General features: G+C 40.3%; 1 protein-coding gene across 5 annotated transcripts in view; it reads left to right on the top strand.

The window, feature by feature from the left end:
* The window catches only part of EML1 (echinoderm microtubule associated protein like 1), a 312,189-nt gene that overhangs the window by 182,929 nt on the left and 106,253 nt on the right, over nucleotides 1-23,007 (top strand). For 4 of the 5 annotated variants that reach the window (XM_019518578.1, XM_019518580.1, XM_019518577.1 and 1 more), the window contains exons 4-7: nucleotides 2,218-2,280; nucleotides 9,535-9,669; nucleotides 12,863-12,891; nucleotides 17,569-17,698. In XM_019518578.1, the coding sequence (XP_019374123.1) occupies nucleotides 2,218-2,280; nucleotides 9,535-9,669; nucleotides 12,863-12,891; nucleotides 17,569-17,698 (357 nt within the window). The remainder of the gene's footprint in view (nucleotides 1-2,217; nucleotides 2,281-9,534; nucleotides 9,670-12,862; nucleotides 12,892-17,568; nucleotides 17,699-23,007) is intronic. The other variant, XM_019518579.1, reaches the window with a different exon arrangement.

Raw genomic sequence — 23,007 nt, 5'->3', positions numbered from 1 at the left:
AGTACAATATGAGAACACAGGTTTTCCAACTGAACAAATTTCAGTACAGGTTGTCAGCCTAATGGAATATTTAAAGTAAAAAAACCACAAAAGCAAACACCAAAGTGTATACGTATTTAGAATTCATTTTATTACAGTGATAGAGGCGCTGGTAGGCTTCCAAGTTGATTTAGAATTGTAAGTATATCAATAAAATATTGCCCAACTGATCTCTATATATAGTGGCGCTTCATTTTAATTGTGGAAGAACACAGATTTTGGGCATTTTAATGAGAGAACTTGAGGCTTTTTATCAGAGAACTTGGAATTTTTAAACAGGAAACACCAGGATCTCTGCTGGTGAGGCATGTGGCAGGACCCAGGCAGAGGAGCCTGCCCAGGGCCAGCACTGGGGACCCAGGTGGAGGGCAGACGAGGTGACTGACCTGGCCATTTGGGGCCAGGAGGACAAGCTTTAACAATTAAAAATGGGCCACTGCAATGAGCACATCTTCCAAAGCAATAGCTGCCCAGATAGCAAGGCAGGGGCACCAGAAGACATGACAGCAGCGTTGCCCAAAATCCATCTGTGCAGACACGGCCCACTGGCAGCTGGCCCAGAGGTACAGGAGGCTCTGTTGCAGTGCCCATACCACAGGCCAGGCAGCCGTGTGGTCCTCATCTGGGTCTGGCAGGCACGCAGTCACGGGGCCACATGCTGTTGCAGGTGGCAGCAGGTATCAGCCAGGCAGCAGCCCCCATTGCCAGACTGCTGTAGAGGGTGCAAGGGCCACTCTGTTACAGCTGCTTCCGCAGTCCAGCTGGCCCAAAGAGCCGCAGATATCAATTGGCTGGACCTCAGACTCCTGAGGGCAAGTAGCCCTGAGCTGCTGGCCAGGGCAGCTTTTTATACTGCTGGGGCCAGCACAGGTGCTGGCCCCAGCTTTCAGCTCCCCCTGGCTGAAGATCTGGGAGGGGCTGGGCAGGGTCAGTTTTTCCCCAAGCATCATAATTTACCCCATTCCAAAGTGTACGTTCATGCATGTGTGCTGAGGTACAAATCTCTAGCAAAAATTTGTGCCACCGTTATTTGAGCTGCTGGAAGCACATGTGCCTGCATGTGTGGATGCACCCTTAGTTTCCTTATTTGTCTTGTGTCAGTCATCATTACAATAAGAATAGTCAAACTGTAGAGAGAACTTCTAGCTTCTCTACTAATTTTGCATTAGCTGAAGACTTCCAGAATAGTTTGAAATATGTGTATCTGGTGTAAATATTCATTGGTTTATCAAACATTCCAGTTTAGGATGAAGAAACTCTTTCTTTGGGTCACTGAAATGGGAAAGGAGGGACTTTTGCCACATCTCTCTAAGCCTCCCTGTTTCTTATGGCAAGCCTTCTGTTTAGGGGTGATTGAGTGAGCCAAGAAGAGGCAGATTTATTTTCATCTTCCAACATTTCTTAGAGGTTTTGAGAGGTCATGTAAGATTAAAAAAGTGGATAAAAATATGTAATTGTGGATAACATTTATAGTTTTAATAACTGATGATAATGGGGTTTTATAGTATTTTTAAACTCATTCAAGACCTCTCCATACTGTTGATTTGGAACATCTTGACTTCTTCTTTTTTAGGTCACTGTCTAATGTTTTGCATTGTAATGAAACAGTTTGACTCCTTCAAAAGTGAAATTTTGAAAGTAGAAAATTAAGTCCAGAAAATTGACAACATTGTTTAATTTCAGAATATTTTCCCCAATGGGAATTTTCCTTAAAAACAATGTGGTTTTAAACATTAGGACTTCAACAAAAACAGCATCTTTTACTAAAACAATTTGATACCTATATTCGCTAATTAATCATCTTAGACATCTCGAACCATTTTGCATAACTATGGTTTGTGTATATAAAATGACTGATTTTTTTCTTATCCTCACTAAGGTAGTAGAAAAATTGTCTTCTAGTGTGGTTATTCAATCCACTTCTTGTGATACCCCTTTTACTTTGCTATTATTCTTGTCATTAAAAGACACATTGTTGGACTCTGAACATATAGCTTGGACTGATTAAACATCTGACTGAGGAGTTAGTAAATGTCATGCTACTTTACTCTTGCATGTAACTTCATATCTTGAATGTGTGTGATTATGTGTCTTGCATAAGTTTCTTTGAATGTGTCTTCTTCCATGTTTTTATTGTAGCATTTACTTTGTATTCTGCTTTGTTTATGCATCTCTCAGTCATGGATTAAGCAGGTCTGTGAGTCTTCTCAATGCATGCAAACTGAAAAAGCCTACTATAAGGTGAGGGATTCTTGCTACTATTTTAGTGTCAAGTTTCAGTAGTTTTTTCCCTCCTGTCATAGCTCATTATATAGAAATGGTTACTTAGTGATAGTAGTAATATAACAATACACAAATGTAGTTATTAACACACCCATTAGTATTTTCAGAAATTATTTTTTGCAATATACGATCATAACCATTGCACTAATATGTAGTAACCATTTTAGAAAGTATATAGTATAGCCATGGTTATCCAAGCCCCTTTGGACAGCATGTGCCAAAAAGCCCTTCAGGTAACTGAAATCCTACAGGTAAGTGTAAACAGAATCTTGTGAAGAGTTGTACATACTAACACATGATGCAAAATGTAAAATCAAATTTAACAGTAGAGATATTAAATATGTAAAACAGTAGAGATATTAAATATGTAAAACTTAATGGAGAGCAGCTTGCTATCCAACAGTTAAATGTTACTATATCAAACCTGTGAATAAACATACGCATTATATTAAATAAAGTTTAAAAGAGAATAGTGTACAAAATAATGAAAAGATACAATACTGTATCAAACTTAAGAGTAGAGATACAGTACTGTATTAGATAAAACTTAAAAAGTTATACAATACCAGCAGTTACAAGTTAGTAAAGAAAGATGACATTTAGATAATTGGGGATGTACTGTAACTCCATTATAAAAGGAGGTAGCGTCTGATGAAGTGAGCTGTTGCTCAAGAAAGCTTATTCGTCTCTGATTCAGTTAGTTTATAAGGTGTACTTCTACCTTCCCTTCCATTATAAAGAATGTACTTGAAATCAAACTAATTTTGTTTTGTTCAGAACTATACCTTTGCTTAAAATGAAACAAGAGACCTAATTTGGACTCAACTATGTTCATACAACCCTGTAAATCAAAGCTGTTTACAGCGAGTTACTGTGGTACATTTCCTCGTTGTTTTAAATTTCGCTTGAAATGTCAATGGCCGCATTCACACAATCAGGGGCTTGCACTTTGTGGTGCCACAGACCATGTGCACAGAATGTTAAAATGTGTCCTGCTCTGCAAATTTGCAGCGTGGGCCAAAATTTACTACCAGGAAATCCCGGTAGAAAAAAAAAGTACCAGGTAAATAAACACGGTGTGGCACACACAACAGAAATGTGTGTCCAAAGACACAGGGGCTTAGTTCTCCAGGGAGACACTCTAGCTGCTGCCCAGAGCGTCTCCGCTCCTTCAGTTGTGTCCCAGCTTCTCCAGCACACCAGGAGCTGGAAGGAGCTAGGTATGGGCATTTTTCCCAAAGTGGGACAATTTGCCCCTCCACAAAGCACATGTACAGGGATGTGCACTGCAGCAAAAAGTAACAGAACAAATTTGTGCCGCTACTGTTTTTGCCACTACAAGTGTACCCCCCTCCACAGCTGGATGTGGCCAGTATGTGTAAAGCCCATACGGTTATTCATTTTTATTCTTTTGTCTCACCTTATTTTTATATGTTAACAATTTTCAGACCTACTAAGCTAGTTAATGCCATGATTGTGTTGCTGCCACCATCATCTTTTCTTATGACTTCATTTCTATACTGTCTGTCACTGCCTAAGACTCATCACTGCCTAGACTTTTGACCTGTCTAAAACCTACATTGTAGGCTTTGAGTCAGGGATTTTATCCTGCTTTTTCTTCTGTGAAGTGCCTGGCATGCTCTTCAGTTCTATTAGATAAATAAAAGAGATATAAAGATTTTGGGGGTTTGGCACATAAATATCATTAAGGAAGCAAAAAGTGTCATTGTATGAAGTTATAAAAGTCAGTAACCATGGCACATTTAGCCATGAGCTTTATACTGAACTCTCCTGAGGCAATGTTTTAAACTTCTTAATTTTGTCATATATTTTTCAATTGATGACAGTAATTTAGTTGGTAGAAACTTTTTTAATATCAGTTTCCATAATACTTTTGTAATTTTTGTTTTTAGGTTGAGAGTAAGAATATTCTAACTGAAAGCTAAAATTAATTATTTTAAATATTAATGATAAAGCCCAAAATACCTCCTTTTACTTTTTTTGTAATTGAAAGAGTACTATAGATGTTCTTTCTGAACTAAGACTTCTTTCTTCAGAAGGAAAGCATCCATTTAAACATCAATCATTTTCACTTTTTCCATAATTTTGGAACTATTTAACATTTGTTGCTTAAATTTGAGATTTTGAACTTATAATGTGCTATTATTTGCAAATTACTTAAAATAATAATTGGAAGCAAAAGGCTGCTTTGAAATCACAATTTTGTACCATACAGTGAAGTTCCATCATCTCCACAGCTAATGAATGTAACACAAAAAATGAGCTTTGATCCTGTGGACACTTGATATGGTTTTAATTTCATGCCCTGGTGTAGAGTCTTATAGTGGGATAATTTAGGCAAGTACAGGCCCTTATATAAGGATAAACATTTGGAGGATCAGAACATTAATCTGTAACTGGAACAATATTAAAATAGACTACATTATGAGGTTTAGCAAGCCTAACATTATGAGGTTATTATGTTACCAGTATTTTATCTACACTGATAGACAAAGCTTACTGTGAGCATTCATCTCTTGCACTCAGCTCCTGCAGCTAGTGAATAGTGGTTCAACCTGGGAAGTGTCTACAGCAATCCCTTTGTGCATTTTAAATGTAAAATCTTAAGTGGTCATCTGTTTGGCTGTTAACTAAAGGTGTTTATTCCTGAGTCTTCCTTTTGGTCAAAGAGGGCTGGAAGCAGAGGGAACACAACAGGGTGATGTAAGAACATCCCAGGGTGTAAGCAGACATTTATATTTGTTGCACCATATCAACTGTTTTAGTGCAACAAAAAGCAGCTGCCCTCATGTTCTTGCTGTTTGTTGTGCTAAAAAATCCACAGATCCATGACAAAGAAGTTGTTGTTTCAAACAGCAACTTCATTGTCTGTCTGTGAATAACAAGTGTAATATGTGGACAGGTCCTTCTGACCTGCAGGGTCACACAGTGCTCAGTTCTCTCTCTTTGCCTTCAAGCCCAGCAGGGAGCAGTCAGGGGCCCTGCAGTAACTGGTTTGCAGACAGCCCTGTCCCAGTTGCCACTGGGCTACAGCAGCAGCAGCAGGGGCTGATCAGGCAGCAAGGGTAATGAGGCTGTCCGTAAGCTGGGAACTTGAAAGGGCAGCCTTTTTAAAGGGTTTGAACATCAGCAGCCCTTTAAAGTTCCTGGCTCACAAGGTGCCTCTACAAATGCAGGGGGGCTGCTTCAATGCATTGTGATTACAGCGTGTCAAAGCAGACTTGATTAATTGAGCCGGCTGGTGCATGCTAATTAGTGCGCTTCAGCTAGCCTGCATCTCGTGTCAGTGTCCCTATTTTTCAGAATGGCAGTAGGGCCACTTTAACCAAAACTTGTTCGAGCTTTAGTTAAAATGACCCTGCTACTGTTGTGATGTGCCAGGACACTGATACACAAGACACTGTGGGCATTTTAATTAGAATGGCTCTTGGAGCCATTCTAATTAAAGCACCCCCTACTCCACCCCTGGAGCATGTGTAAAAATGCCCACAGACACTCCCACACCAGCTTGCACTCAGCTTCATCAGCTGTTTCTGCAATGGCAACAGTTAATCAGGCAAACCTGTCAGTGAGCGTGTCCCAGCGAGCCTCTCCCTGAGAATGGGAATGCTAAGGAGCAGCCATTTTTACCGCTTGGCTGGAGACCATCCCTTTATACCAACTTCTTACTTCCCAGCTAGGGGGTTGTGCATGTATGGTCATGCACGTTGCACTATAAAATTCCATAGCACCCATAGCACGCCGACAATAATATCTGCCTAAGCACCCAATTGCTACGTTTTCAGGAAAGAAGATTGGAGGGAGAGAGACTTGCATCTCTGTGAACCCCATCCCAGAGGCTGGAAAATTTCACCTTTTTTTTAGATTATAGGGAATCTTTTCTCATAAATATAAGTATAAAATGCACATTTTATGCATAAGTGAAGCTTCAGAAATATTTAAGAGCTCATCCATTTCAAGTATATTAAAACTGTTTGAAATGTAATGTATTTGATACTGACAAGATCATGCTCTGTGCATTTGCTTAGGAGAAGGATGCCATTGACTTGGCTTTTCCAACTCCTTCCTTCCAAATGGTGCCACTCCAGAGTTGTAGGTTGCACTTGTTTCTAGCATTGAAGTCACCAAGGAGAATGATCTTGTCCTCCTTGGGAATATTAGTGAGAACATGGTCAAAATTGGAGCAAAATTGTTCTTTGACATTGTCAGTATCAGGGCATATACATTGATACAGTGATGTACTGGTTGTTGCTGAGCCAGAGGGTCATAACATGTTTGTTGATGCCCATGGGGGAATTCTAAGTTGACTAATGAGCATATTCTTGATGGCAAAACCAATGCTGGCACTGGTTTCCCTTTCCAGAAGAAGGTATGGCCTTCACACTCTTCCCTCAGCTGGCACTTGTCCGGTTGTCTTGTTTCAGTCACAGCTGTGATTTTGATGCATCTCACTAGATCCCTGGAGACTATAGCAGTTATTCTTGCCAGTCATTCATGGTCTTGATTATTCAACAAGGTCTGAACATTCCTTGTTACAGAAGTCATTGTCTTTTTATGATGTTTTCAACTGCAGAGAAAATGATCCCACTGGATGCGGTCATCCAGCCAGGAGCAGATAAGACAGCCCAGTTTTAGGGCACTTTTTCTAGTCTCCTCCCAATGTAAGGTGAGCATAGGAGATCTTGAATAGGACTGCTCATTCATGGTATCAGCTGCTGAATAGCACCCCTGTGTCAACCCAGGTGCAGGACAACCATCAAGCTACCTCTGTCTGCATGCATATTTGTGGCTGAAAATTGCCAGATTTGCTGGTCCTGTCTCCATCACCACTGGTCCATCACTGTGCGGCTTTGGAATGCTGGCATGGGAGAGTTGTGTTTCCTGTGATAAAAGCCCATGCTTGACTTCATGCATCATAAGGAAGCTGGTGTGCTGAAATAACCACGTGATCTTAACAAGGAAGTCTGGTGTGCTGTCTAGGAAACCAAGAACAATAAGGCTACTGGACTGGATGGCATACTTGCTGAAACCTTCAAGGCTGGTGGTAAGAAATTGATGCTGAGACTCTACTAATTTATTCTCTGAATTTGGATCAACAAGGATATCTCTGGGGACCTGAAGAACATGAATACCATGGCTGTCTTTAAGAAAGGAGATAAGTCCTATCAAGATATTACCCTCCTTTCTATAGAACCCTCCTTTCTTGCCAAGGCTGTTGACTCCATCAGTCACAAAGACTTGTGGAAAGTAGTGGCCAGATTTGAATGCCCTGAAAAATACATCAAGATGCTGAGGCTTCTCTGTGACCAGACAGTTGCCACTGTTCTTTGTAGTGGATCACAGATAGGTCCATTTGTCATCCAAACTCGGGTCAAGCAAGGATGCTTCATTGCCCCAATTCTGGTTCTTGCTAAGGACTACCTCCCTTCCAGAATTGACACTGAATACCAAATGGCTGGAGAGCTTTTCAACCTGAGCCATTTTTGCTTGAAGACTAAAATATTCAAAACAACCACCCATAACCTTCAGTATGCTGCTGACTCCACCATCTTTGCCCACACTGAGAAAAAACCTCTAAAGCATGTTGGATCTCTTTGAAGAAGCCTACCAAACTTGGGGTCTCTTGCTCAGCATTGAGAAGACTGAAGTGCTCTATCAGCCTGATCCAAGCCATGAATGCAACTCCCTTTCTCAAATTACCATCAAGGGGAAGACCCTTGAAGTCATCAAGCACTTCCCTTACCTTTCCCAGAGAGTGAACATTGATGAGATCCAGCCCAAGCACCTCCTTTAAGAAATTGCTTCAGCATGTTTTTATTGATCATGGTCTCTGGAAAGACACCAGGATCCAGGTCTAAAACACAGTCACCATCTCCTCCTCTCCTCTATGAATGTGAAATGTGGGTAATCTACTGTTTTTTATCTCATGAGCCTGGAGAGGTATCATCAATGATGCCTGTAGAAAATCCTCTGCATCAAATGAGAAGATCACAACACAGACACCAGCATCCTTGCTGAAGCTAGTTAGCAGCATTGAGCTTGTGATCCTCAAGCACCAGATTCACTGGACCAGAGATTGTATGCAGATACCCAACTCTTGACTCCTGAAACAAGTGCTCTACTCCCAGTTTAGTTGTGGCCAGAGGAAATGCAACAAGGACACATTGAAAGTATTTCTCAAGAAAACAGACAATGAAGAACTGGGAGGAGCTGGCTGCTAATCATTTTGGATGGTGCTACAACCTCAACTAAGTGGCTGCCTGCTTTGCAATAAAGTGCTTTGTCCTCTAAGCAGAGAAGACAGAGCAGAGGAAGTAAAAGAACAGCAATCTTGACCTGCAGCCTACTCTTCCCTGTGAAAAGACCTGCAACTTCTGTGGACAGATTGGTGGCTCAAGGATTGGACTCTTAAGTCACCTCAGGATTCATCAATGAGAGGTGATGGAGATCATCCTCAAATCAAGGGATTACTAATGACAATTCAATACTGAAGTAAAGGCTGAATGGATTTGTAAAGAGACAGGTTTTTAGTTGTCAAAATTTGACCTACTTCTAATATTATATATAATCTGTTTGGGAATGAAAGCTGTTACTTTCTTTTTAAATCTCTCATACCATTTTTAAGGTGTTTGTAGGTTGTAATAATGTACAAAATGTCAAATGTGACCTCCCTCAGGTACTCTGCTTCAGTATTAGATTGTATTACCTGAGCTATGAATATTGTAGCTGTTCTCAGTGATGCCAGTATAGCACACTTTGTAGAGCAAAAAATCCCAAAAACTAAACATGCAGTTTTCTGTTGCACTAGATCAGAGGTTCCCAACCTTTTTGGAGTGGGGGAGGGTCCTCCACACGCCTGCACCATGCTCACTGGTGAACCTGGAAGCGCTATGCATGGAAGCACCGGTGGCAAACCCGGAAGTGCTCTTCTTGAACACTTCACAACCCTCCTGAGGGCCCCCTGCAGCCCTGGGTTGGGAATCGCTGCACAAATACCCAGCACTATACTGTGTTGTAGCTTCTGAATAAATTGCTACACATCAAAAAATATTTTTATTTGTTAAATAGATGTGATCCTGTTTTCAGAAATAAGTGCAACAAAATATTCTAGGACAGTTTGTAAAAATTGTTTTTTGTATTAAAAAATCTCTTTCTATGCACTACTGTGTAACTTACTGTCTTTTCTCTTAGTACTGTTAAGAGAACCAGTTCGACTGAACGTGTATCTCCAGGAGGTCGAAGGGAAAGCTATGGAGATTCCAAAGGCAGTCGCAATCGCACTGGATCCACCAGCAGTTCTTCTAGTGGTAAAAAGAACAGCGAGAGGTATGAGATACTTCCTTACTTTCCTCCTCCCTAATAATTACTCTGGTAATGAAGCTTTAAGCAAGTAGCTGGTGGAAGATTGGGGTTTGGTTTTTTTTTAATGTTTCAGTAGTTGAACAGTTAGATGACTATGCTTTCCTGAAGACAAGAGTGTTTTAAAATGCTCTGTATCCAAATACGTTTTCAAATTAAGAGATTACAGATTGTTTGACATTTTGTATTTGAAGCTATAAGCAATGTGAAATTCTCGGAATGATAGAAAAGTTCATAGATATGAATCCTTCTTTCCAATATCCTGTTAGATCCCGCTGTGCTGCTTTTCATGACTTTTCTCCTGCTTTTCATGACTTTTCTCCTTTGATAATGCAGTTACTTGGCTAGGGTATCATATGTGGATTCTCCCGAAGTGTTAGCATATTATTGAAATAGCAGTTCGCATTACTAATAGGGGCATTGGTAACAATATAGTAGTTTAAACTGTGGTGAGATGTGTACTTAATTAATATACTCATTTACCCATTTAAGACTGATTTCACTTTCTAGGCTTTTTTGGCAAACTTCATAGAACAATTGAGGTTTCCATAAGTTTCTAAATGAAATAGTTATGAACTTTTGTAGAGGAGATACTTAAATTCACTTTTGGAACTTTGTCCTGCTCATCCTTATTCCATTGGATCCTTCTAGATAAAGGGTATCAAAGGTAGGGTTATTGGGTTGGAACCAGCCCATGTAGCAGTTTCTCTTGGCCAACGAGGCTCCTGGAGAGGCCAGGAATCACGGGTACGGCAAGCAGGTATGGGGTCTGTTGCTGAACTTCCTGGTATGGAGCCTTGTTGGAAACCTGTATTGGCAGCAGGTGGTGAGCAACAGCTGCATTAACCCCCACCAGGTCTGGATCTTGTTGGTGAGGAGCCCCACAGTCTAGGTCCAGTCTGAGCTGGGGATTGAGTTTGACACTCCTGCTCTAAATAAATAGATTTTTTTCCACACATTCTGATAATGGTGTAGACTGGGGCGGGCAAAATGTGGGCCAGATGCAGCCTGCCGGGCCATTCTATCCGGCCTGTGGGGCCCCTAAACAATTTAGAAAATTAATATTTATCTGCTCCTGGTTGCCTGTCATGTGGCCCTTGATGGCTTGCCAAAACTCCCGCCGGAAAGAATTGCCGAAAGAATTGCCCATCCCTTGTTTAGACAAAAGTCATTTTTTAAATTAAGCAATGCCATTCCCTTTATTCAAAAGTATCCGTGGAAAAGCAGGTGACAGAACAGCTGTGATCTTTCAGCTCCTTATGTTTTTTGATATGGCTCTCCATACCCTCCTGGTTTAGAGGTAGAGTCTGGGAGAGAAATGGGGTCTGAGTGCTGAAGAACGTGAGGGAGACAGGCGGGCTTACTGAGGCATTTGTGGAAGAAGAATAGTTGAACAGGGCTTTGGAGACAGGTTTTGCAGGAACTTGAGTTAGGAAAGAAGGTTATGTGCAAGGGCTGTAGAGAGCTGGAATATAGGGGAGCCCAACACCTTTACCTGTTCTTGAAGCACAACTGCTATGTCTGTTCAACACAATAGTTAGGAGTCATCTCCCCATGCAGAGTGGTCTTAAGTAAGTCACTGGGCTGAAATTCAGGACAGCTGATTTTCTTCCAGCTTTTGTCACACGTTTTGTCTGTGACTTTGGTGATAACACTTAATTTCTCTGTGCCCCAGTTCCCCATCTGTTAAAAAGGGGGGGGATAATGATGATGTTACTCTCCATCTTGCAGATGTTGTCATCATTCAGGCATTAATAGCGAGAAGGATCATGTATCAGTCTAATGTTGCTGAAGCCTTTCATACATTAATGAGTCTATACATATAGTCACTGCATTACTCACCCATCCAGCTCACTATATGGATCCAGGCCCTATTCAGCACCTAGCCACAGAAATCCTCTTGCCTCCACATTCATTCACTGCCTTGGCATCCTCCCTGGAGAGATAAGGGTGGGAGATGCAGTGAGTTGAGAAGTGCTGAAATGTTTGTGGATAGGGTGCTGAATGACTTGATTGCTTATTTCCTTGCTTTAAGACTTCAGTTCGGGGCTATGAAGTCACACAGCTATAACTCAAAGTTTCTGAAGCTTTTTGTATGAAACATAATAAATTATCTGAGGAAGTCTTTGGGGAAAAAATGAAAATGCCATGAGGGAGGATATAGTAAATTGTTTACATGAACCAAAAAATAATCCAGCCATACAAAGCCAGCGGCAGTGTTTTCTTTGATTATATATTCTTGAAAGCAAAGTGGGATTTTGCAAACTGATATTTTGCAACAAGTTTGGCCGTTCTGAAAAGTTGGCTCTGTCTTGGAACATGTGACCTTTAAGTGTTGTAGCAGGGGTATATGCACAATGCAACCTTGTCTCTTTAAACTGTCCAGATTTTCTAAAGAGGATTTTATAACTGTATCGTTACAGTGCTTAATAATTTTTTAAAGGTCTTGATACTAGGCGTTAGACTTGTTCCGAGCCCGGAGCTGAGGAGTAATTTGAAAATCATTTACTATAAGTAGAGACCTGTTGAAATAATAGCATCATCGTGGGCTCGCTACATGCCCCTTCCTCCCCGCCCAACCAAAAAACTTACCAGCAAGCAGAAAAGCCCTGCAGTCTGGGAACATGGCAGGGAGGGTGAGGGGAATGGTAGAGGGGGCGAGAGGGAGCAGGGTGGGACTGCTCACAGCAGTGAGCAGGGTGGGCAGCCCTGCCTCAGGGCCCCAGATCATGCACAAAGCATTCGCTATGGTGAACCCGCAGCATATCACTGAGTAAAGCCTGTTACAGGACAAGAGGCCACCACCCCCTGGGGAGGGAGGAAAGGAGAGGAGGGCAGTAAGTCAGGCACGACCTGCAAACTGCCAGCCCCTCGTAACTTTACTGGGTTCACTGCTGCTGGATTTTCTAGCCTTCCCCATAGTTGTACTAGATATCCAGAGAAAAAAATTGACACCTCTTAGGAAAGGGAATGTGATTCCAGGGATATGAAAATGGTAGAATGTGAAAACGCTTTTAGTATCTGTGTCAAAAGGATACTCCAGGAGTGCATTTTGGTATGTCCAATGTTATATTTCCTTTTTATACAAATTGTTACTTCACATATGAAGCATTTTATATGCATGACAGACTTTAAAAGAAGATTCTTGATTTTTTCACAGCAAACCCAAGGAACCAATGTTCAGTGCAGGTAGGTTCTCTTTTCATTTTCTCAATATCTACATTTATAACTTCCAGTGAGTTATGGATGTCTCAGGGTACTGATGTTAGGAACAAAAGCTTTTCACCTGCAGGCACTGGTGGCCTTCTTTAAAATGAGTTAGTCATTATGACAAATGTGAAAAAACAAAAACAGTGCTTTACCAAAAGAGGAAGTACATTAGTTTGACCCACCTCCCCAGTGTCTGTCTGTACAGATTCAATCAGCTATTAAATAAAAGTGCCAAAAAATCCTGCTGAAGTGCCCAATCTATACAGATATTGGGCAGTCTGGGTCCTTCTAAGGTGATGCTTCTTCTGGGCATGAGCTGTGTTCAGTTCTGGGGCACACCAAGCTGAAAGTAAAGTGCTGTATTGTGGTTTTGGGTTTTTTTGTTTTTTTTTTTCACATCTGTAAGCAGCACCAGTTTTAATGTCCAAATGAGTTTAACTTACAACTGGAAACTGTTGACCAAAGACTAAAGAATTAAAAGGCAATGGATAATAATCATCTTATCCAGTAGTGGTGCTGATCTGCAAAACAGAATTAATATTTTTATGGATTAAAGAGTTGCATGAAAATCCAAATTATGGTGCTTGGTAGTGATGAGTATTGAGCAAATGGTATTAAGAGATTTCACATCTGTCTCAACGCTTTTCGGACCACATTAGCCAACTGACAAAAAAGCAGGTTATTTTTTTTAATTGTGATTCTAGAAAACTTGTCTTTTGACCTGTCAAGCTGTATTCTTTCTTTCTTTCTTGTGCATTATTGTCAGTTCTGAATCCTCTGTGTAAATGAAGACAGACTTTGACATTACTTTGACAGACTTTGACACTTCAAAAATATTACAAATGATCCTTTTTTTTCATATGAGACATAATAGAATGCGGATTACTTCCCTGGTCTATGTTTCCTGTGCAGAGGCAATCAAAATATCAATACAATCTTACTTTTTAATAAAATAAGCAGATATAACTGATTTGCTGACAACAGATTTGTTAACAGTAAGTGTCACTTTTTGCAGACATTTTTGGCTATTATTATACATTAAACTGGAAAAAGGCAGGTTTCTTTTTCTTGGGTTGTTAATCAAAATCCCAAGAAAATACTTAGGCCCATGCTTAAGGATAAGCACTTACATATTGAGATAAGTAGAGCTTATTTTAAGTATGTGTTTAATTACTTCACTGGATCACAGCTCAAGCCTTTTTCGTGGAAACTTGTGCTGTAGCATAAGAAAATAGCTTCTGAGCAACTAAACTGAATTTTCTCTCGTATTTTTTTTTCTTTTGCTTTTCTATTAACAAAAACATTTGACATGAATAATCTTTGTTAAAAAGTTTTTCAGTGAGATTCCAACTGAGATGCAAATTAGTTATTTAGCCTCTGTGATCATGACCATGCTCTAATTCAGGCAAAATTAGTATTCCTAAAAATTGACTTTATTTTTAGCATGCAATTTCATAGTGAAGTTTAACAATTTTTCAAATAGTAAAATTGTTCTAAATCTGGTGCTGTCAGCAAAAAGAACAGAACTTTGAATGCACTTGCACAGATTTGAACGGATCATGGGTTAATGTTTTGCCAAGAAGCAGGTTAGCCTCTTGCAGAGTACTTCTGAACAACCAGTAGAGAAAGGTCTTAGGGGAGCCTGCTGTACGCAAACACATCTTCATCTAGCACTTCTGTCTCTGTCTCTGTAATCACAAGGGAAGCGCCGTGTGACACACTGCAAAGGTAGGCTTCACTTCCAAGACCTCATAGCTCTCTAAGCAAAATCATTACCAGGTGACAGAAGCTGTATGTTTGTACAGCCATCGTAGTACCTTTATATGATTTTTATACTGGTAAACTTCTTTAATTTATCTTTTAAGTCAAAATAGTAATGTAATATCTATTAGAATTATAACCCCTGGATGCACTTTCATAGTAATAATGGGTTATAATTTAGATTTTTGCTGACTTTGGGAGAATTTTTTTAAAATTCTGTGTTGAGAGAGCTATATGGAAACACATGAATGTTTCACTGTGTTTGAAATGGTTTTCTGCACTCTGCTAAAATGTCCTTTGATATAGAACCTGCCCCTTTATTGGCTGCTTTGCTATAAGCCTGAGTATGTCTATAGAAGCATTGGTTGTCCCTTGCTGTATCTTCCACGGTAGATTGTAGATGTAGCTGAATTATCAGTAAATAGAGCTAGATATCTTACTAATTTTAAATGCTTTTTGCTCAGTATGATAATATGTTTAATAATGTATATTTTTTAAACCATAGCTAAATTGTACAGTCACACATTTGATGCATGTTTGTTGTTTGTATCTGTGGTATAATCATGGATCTTGCTGTGGATTTTAGAAAGCATTTATTCCTAACAATGTTGTCACTAATCAACATTTTTTACCTTTACATCTAATAACAATAAGTTCTTATAAAAATTGACTTATTTTGCCATGAGGCCAAATTTTTGAAAGAGCTTCAACCCCATGATGAAATTTTATGCTTACAATCAGTGGAGGACTCAGTTGTAGATCCAACTAACATTTAATCATCTGACCTTCTTAAATGCAGTAAATGCTGTCCTTTGCTATCCTTTACAGCCACAGTTTATTTTGCACCTGACAATGTTGCAGGTGCAAATAACAAGTAACAATAATGATAATGGTATTAGTAGTAACAACCATAATAAGCTACTTAAAAATTTGGCCCTTGATTCATTTTTATAGTCCTCCAATTACTTTCTTTGTTTATGCCTGTATATTCAAAGTGATCTCCTGTTTTATACATTTGGTATGAGAAAGTAAGGGGAAAGGATGTGGGGTAGTTCTTATGCTTTAGTAACGTCTGTCATTGTGATTACTACATTTCAAGTGACCAAAGCAGTTCTCTGATGGATAAACTTCCCCAGCTCCCATCTTTAACAATCATGATTAGAGCTGACATTGCTAAAAATCTGTTAGCTTTCCAAATGTGACTGACTCCATGCCCCAGCATTAGTGCGGCTGATCTCAGCCTAATCATAGAGGTATTACATGATAATACATATAATCCATGATTTTTCTGTATAAAAAGGTAATTTAGTTCTATATAAAGCAACAGAAATTGAATGTATTTATAAGTATCCAAACATGCCTACAGTATTATCATGCATCTTGAATTCCATAATCTGTTAAGATTTTAATTGTATCCATTTTCAACATTAAATTTTCTGTTTTTTCACTTAAAATTTTGAATTTAAAATTAGTTATTTTTATATAAATGCCCTATTTATATATAACATCATGCTACCACACATAAGTATGTTCTTGCATCAAATGGATTACAGTCTAAAAAGCAAAGGTACATATGTTTCTATTGTACAGTAACAAAATGATACTTCAAGTATTTTACATTTATTTGCTCAGTGAATTTCAGCTGTGGGTGAGGCAGGGAATTATAATGTGTGCTTGTAGTCCCACTAAAAATGCTTCAGGTTTTTTTAAATTAAAATAATAATGGCATGTGCATAACGAAGCTTTAAAATCTTTAGTTTAACAGACCTTGTAAGTTTTATTTACATAATTTTGTTACTTCTGCCCTCCCATTTTCTGTGCCTGTGATTATTCTGTCTAGTAACTCTACAGATGTCACTGACTCCAAAACTGCTTGATTCACATGAAAACAAGGCTGAATCTCTTGATCTGCTGATGGAGCAGGAGGAGCCAGCAAGTTCTGAATCTGGACAAACTTCACCAGAAGTTCACAGGACACTGTCTTTAGCCTTGCCAGTTTCTAAAAGTCCTAGTCAGACCTTCATGCCATTTCCTAGATCTCCTAGTTTTATAAGCCCCATGAAGTCCCCAAGTCAGTATTTTCAAATCTGTTATTAATTCATGCTGCTATTCCCAGACACATTAAATAGAAGACCACTCACTACAGTATTCCTAGCATTTTCTCGTAGAAATGTTCGCTTTGGTCAGCAAAGTTCAGTTTGTAGCTCCTTCCCTGTATGCCCCTTTTTTATTTTTATGATGTGTTGTCATTATTGTCATTCTGTTTTCAATGTTTTAGCAGTTCTTTAAACATTTATCTTTTCTGCATGTACATCAGCATGATTCCTTTTACTAATTGTTTGTGTTCTTTATACATAATGTATCTTTAACATTGTATCAAGTGTAAAGTATATCTTTACACTGAGATGCAAACAATACAATTAAGTGTTAAAAAGTATTTTAGATGCTCAAATGTAAATATCCTTAAAAATAAATAAAAGAATATTAAGTGTCATTTCTGCGTTAATTGTAATTTTTACATTTGTGGTTTTTCCTAAGTTTTGCCATAAAAGATGTGTGTGTATATATTAGTAGTTTCCCTAGAAATCACTAGTTTCAGTCTTAATCCTTTTATTTTTTCTGGTTCTGCATTGCATAATCTGATTCTAGTTTGCTGCTTGTCTAAAAATATTTAAAGGACAGAAGGAATTTATGTACTTTTTTCATAATCTCCTTCCAGTATTGATTTGTAATTAAAAAAAAAAAACAAAAAATCTTCATATTTTATAAGTTTCAAATGGCTTATTACGCAAAATTATTGTTAATTGAAATGGAAATTAGGAGGGGATGGAACAACTCTAGAATTATACACTGTTGTGTGTGTATGTAACTCTAAATTTTTCTGATCTTTTATAGAGGAAGGATATGTAAAAATGTTTCTTCGGGGACGTCCCGTTACCATGTACATGCCCAAAGATCAAGTGGAATCTTACAATTTGGAAGCAAAAGTAGAACTACCAGCCAAGAGGCTTAAACTGGAATGGGTGTATCCTTTTCATGTTAGACCATTAGTAGAAACCATTAGTTTTGTAATGATTTGCGTTAAAATTTAGTTCTGAAATGTATTTAGTAAAATTAGAGTCATGTTATTGAATGAGTTTCATTCATGAAGTCTTCACCTCAAATAGGTGTTGAGGTTGCTGCTTCAGTCTTTATGCAAAATAGTAGAGCAACTCAAGGAGATTTTGCTTAAAAGTTGCCTGAAGGTTATGTTTTAAGCATGTTAATTATTGTAAGTTTAATTAGGAGTGTTGTAATAATGTAGTGAACTGTGATTACTAATTCTGTCATACACAAAACAAGTTTGCTTCTTTTCTGATGCACATCAGTAATATTGTAGTTTTTCATACTGTATTTTTAAAAAATGCATAGCATTTTCTCCTTGAAGAGTGCTGTAATTAATTACAGTAAAAGGATAACATTAAGAGTCATATTCCTGTAATTTACAAAATACTTACGATGATAGAAATGAAGATCTATCTTTAAAGAAAAGATTGGAGCCTAAAGTTACATTTTTTTAAACTACTTTTCGGTACTATACATTGCTTTATCTTTCAGAAGCACTGACAAATAAGCAGTTGCCAATAACCTCAGTGTGTGCTAAACGCAATTATATATGATCTTGACTTTGGGGTGGGGGGAGAAGGAAACAAGAATCCCATAATTTACAGGATGAGTCTTGGGAGGGCAGGGATCTCTATTTTTTATAAGACACATTTTCCCTAGGCCCTTCCTATTTTAAATACAGCATGCAGAAGTTTACTGGAGAAGCAGCAGCAACAATTTGGCATTTGTATGATTCTGGTATATGTTGTGTCCTGGATAAAACATAAGGATAAAAAGATTTATTTGTTTATCTTGAAATCTGTGTAATCTTTGGACTGAGATTTGTTCTTTGTAAAACCTGTCTTTTTAAGAAGAGGCTTTTATCACAACAATAAAACTTTGTATTTGCCTTGTCTTTGAAAAAATAACACAGACCACATATAGCCTATTTCAAAATTGTATAAATAGAACTGCCTATGGTTTTGAAATGTAAATGTTCCCAATTCTCCTCTCTTTTTCCCAATGACAGATTTAGTGCAATGGTTTTCACTTGCTTGTATTGCTGTTAGACCAGTGGTGCACAGCAGTACTGTGTCACCAGTCTCCCACCAGCAGATTTCCAGACCAATTGTGAGCTTTGCAGACTGGATGACATGGCTCTGCAGGCCAGATCATGCTGGCCCAGGGTTGTGCCATGGCTGTATCCACTGTGCCAGGTTAGGTCAGCGTGCAGAATAATGCCATGACCAGGTGTAGCATACAGGGTCAAGATAGCACATCGAGTTGCACAGGTGTGCTGGATTGCATTGGTGGACAAATCTTTTCAGGTACAAAGGTCCTAGCATTCCAGGTACAAAGGTCATTTTTGAAGCATTGAAGTGCTATAGCTCTGGCACTAAGGGATGGGAATGAGCACTTAGCCCAGCAAACATTGAAATGGGCAAGTTGAAGGGGTGTACTTCCACCCACACTTTGCGGGCTCCAGGGACTCAATGACTTGGAGCTAGAGGGGTTTTCAGTTTTCTGCTTTCTCTTCTCTCCTAAACATGAGTTCAGCCTGTATTTGACTGCTCTGCAGTGTGTTCAGCTAACTTGAGATTCCTGGGAGGGTGGAGGAGTCCTGCTACTCACAGTTTTGGGTTCCCAGGGGTCAGAGAGGCATGATGTGGAGTGAAGGGTAAGTAGGGATTGAGAGCATAGCTGGGGGTTAGATAGCTTTTACTGACCAGACAGTATAGGGGCACTGATTGATTAAAAAGTGACAGCAAAAGGGGAAAAAAGGAGTAGTACAGTTTGGTCCATGTACCGTAGCAGCCAGTTAGTGGTGGAGTGAGGGAGAGTAGGTAAGGAGCAATACATTGTGAGATACTTGAAGGACTGATTAGACCCATGTCACACAATGTTTGGTATCGATGCATAACATTGATCCAGTTTAGAGTAACCAGTTCAAAAAAGTGCTTCATTGTTCAGGCACATTTTGAACCATTCCAGGCCACTTTAACCTGGTTTAACAGGTTGCTTTGTCTGCTTCAGGCTTAAACTTAATTTAAACCCATCTAAGTGCTACATGTGATCAAACCTACTGCAGTATTGAAGCTTGAGAAGGACTTTGAATGTGACATCTTCTCAGCTTTTGATGGAGAACTCAGCCTGTCAAATGAGCTGGGGAGACTGCATGAATATTCTTGGTAGAAAATCTGAGACATGAACAGTGAAGGCTGATATAAATACAGTGTTGAAGCTTGCACTGGTTTTAATACTTTGTAAGAAATAAGTAGGATATGATAATAAGTAGGAAAGCTATATGTTACAAGTGTTGCATGGGAAAAAATATGCGTATCAAGGAGGAAGTTGTTGGAGACTTCTGACAAGAATGGTTTTAGTGGAATGTCAGGGGGTTGGAGTAGGATTGGAGAGGGTTTGGGATGGTATTAAAGAGAGGAGCGGCAGTTCCTCTCTTTAATGTAATGTAAATGAGCATTCAGTAATCTTAAAGATAAAAGGAAGAGGTGAGATGAGACAGTAGTTGGAGAAATGAGCTCCAGGATGGATTTTTAAACGCAGAAAAAACTAAGAGCTTGATTTATGATACACTGGTATAAACAAGAAGTGGACACACAAGGAAAACCCCTACACTAGTATAACCTACCTGAATCTAGTGCAGTATTACCAAAGAAAAATCAGGGGTTAAACTATGCTAGTGTAAGTTAAGCTGGAGGAAAGTGCCATGTGTCCCAAGCTGTTTTGGGGTAGACATTTTTGATGAGAAGAAAGGACCTCCTCTTCTGCCATCAAGAGATGAAGTGCTGTCACAGCATCTGTTGTAAATTAGCAACCTTGGTCATCTCTTCACTCCAGATCCCATTGTAATTTACACTAATCTACAAAACCAATGATAATTACACCTGAGCAAATATATCATGCTCAGGACCCAAGACATGTTGATATTGTGAGGGGAAAGACTCATAGGAAAGTGACAAGTTAAGAAAAAGTTAAAGGAAGGTAGGAGACTGGGCACAAAGGAAATTAGAATATATGTTTGACCCCTGGGGCCATTGAAGGGTAGAGGAAGAAAGTAGAAGAGAAAGTTCTGCATCTATGAGAGGAGAAAGAGGGAAAGGGGGCTGCAGGAGTCCGGAAGGGCTTGGACTGGAGTTCAGGAGAGCGCAGTTCTTTAACCCAGCAGTGTGGATGTGCTCTTGCGTGAGCTGTATAAACCCAGCAGGAGTCCTGGTGTTTTGAAGGGTGGATAATATCAGGATTATACACCTGAGTTATACTTGCTTTGTGACTTGAATCCTCATGGGGAGAAAGGAAGGAGAGAGGGAGACAGCAGCTGAGCTCCTAACCCTTCCCATTCCCCACGGGAGAGTGCAGGAGTGTGTGATAATAGTTACTCAGATGTACAATGTGTCTGGGACCTGCCACCTGAGACCTCGGTTGTCACTCTTGTCTCTCTTCAGCTCCTCTCTTGCTTTCAGTCCATTTTTGCTAGCCAGGGTCTGGAGAGGGCAGCACCCTCCCCGCCCCGCCTGTCTGAGGTGTGATGGCCATCTGATTTTCCTATGATTTTCAAAGAAACATTTCTGATCCTGCTAGCTCTAACCTGTCAAGTGGAAAGCCAGGCTTCCTGGCACTGTCCTTCACGTGGGAACCTTGGGCCTTTGCTCCTGATTTCATTTTGCCTTAATGCTTACGCTGCAGATTGAATCCCAGTCACTGTTTCTGTCTATGGACTCCTTCTTCCACCCTTCCTCCTCCTTTCCCTCCCCTTGTTTTCTGGGACTTGTTTGCAGTGGTTTCACTGGTTAATGTGTTGTCTTCTGCTTCATCTCTCTGTGCCTTCTGCTTCCTTCCTCCTGCTTGCAGGCCAGCTTGTGAAGGGTGTGCTCTAGTCGGGTTTGGTGATGTTTTGTGCACAGGATGGCATGGGGCCAGCCTGCTGTTCCTGTCCTGTTCAGGAGCAGGTGCAGAGCAACTCGAGTGTAACCTGTGCATCAGGTTACAAGGAACACTGGGGCATCATGGTAGGGAAGTTGCTGGGGGACCAGGATGTCTGAAATAAAGAGAGAAATGAGTCTTGAGGTGTGAGCCCTCCTGCTTCTGTCCCTTCCTCTAGCCTCTCCGTGGTCTCTCACTGAGGCCTTGTGTTAGCAGAGAGCAGCAGAGCTGCCATCATAGGTCCTGGCATGACCACTGCTTCTTTCCCAGGTCCTATCAAGATAGCCCAACTCTGACCTATAATTCATGTAGCTTCACAAGCTGGTCTCTCTGAACCCAAGTGTCTCAGCAGGTGCATGAGGTATTGTCAGGATGTGACTAAATTCTGTCCGGTGTTTGCTGTTGCTTTATGTCCTTGCTCAGGCCATCGGTGTATTTACTTTGGGGGGTAGCCTGACTTTTGATGCTCCCTGCTTATTAAAATGCTGCTCATCTCCCAACATATGAGGCCTGTCCCTGCAGAAGCCTGTGGTTGTGGTCCAGTTAGGAGTGAGCACCTTCACTGCTGGACAACACAACAGTTTAATAACGCTGTGTTTCTCTAGCGCCTTCTGGCTGAGGATCACAGTGTGCTCCGTAAACATCAGCAGACCGAGCTTCCCAATGTCTTCTTCCTCAGGCCTGGGAAACTGAGGCAGAGAGAGCCCAGGTGTTGGGGTGCAGTGTGGGGATTTTGCCCTTCAGCAGAGTAAAATGCCAGGTAAGCCTGCAGCTTCCAGTCTCCAAGGGATACCCAAGATAAGCCTGGAAGCAGAGCTGAAATCCTGTTTGAACAGAGTTTGTTTTGCCTGTGTCGTAATGGCAAATGTGGCTGTTCAGGCTTGCGGGGATTCTGGAGGAACATGAAGGAAGGGCCTTCACCTGGCTCTTGTCCAGGCCTTGCTTCCAAAGCCCCAGGCAAGAGCATGTGCGGCTTTCGCTCCCTAAAAAATGTTAGCGTGTACAAAGTTTGAGCACGCTTTTCTGGCTTGGAAAATAGAACATGCGCCAGGAAAGCCCCATTCACTCTTTGTTTTTCAAGGCTTCACAAGGCGCAGTTGTAGGAACACAGAGGTTGGCTACAGCAATGGCTGCCTGCAGAACTGTGAAATGCAAAGTGCAGCCAGGACCGTAGTATGGTCTGTAGTGGGAACACCATGGACCCTGCCCTGGGTCACCAGCCTGTCTGTGTTTCAGTCCCAGATTCATTTCTTTTTACTGCTTCCAGCCATGTGCCCTGCACCCTGCCTGCTGCAGGGGTATGCTTTA

The sequence above is a fragment of the Gavialis gangeticus genome, unplaced genomic scaffold (assembly GCF_001723915.1).
Source record: "Gavialis gangeticus isolate Ggan-Ray unplaced genomic scaffold, GavGan_comp1, whole genome shotgun sequence".
NCBI lineage: Eukaryota > Metazoa > Chordata > Crocodylia > Gavialidae > Gavialis > Gavialis gangeticus.
The sequence above is the reverse complement of the archived record's forward strand: the minus strand, read 5'-3'. Positions and strand labels throughout refer to the sequence as shown.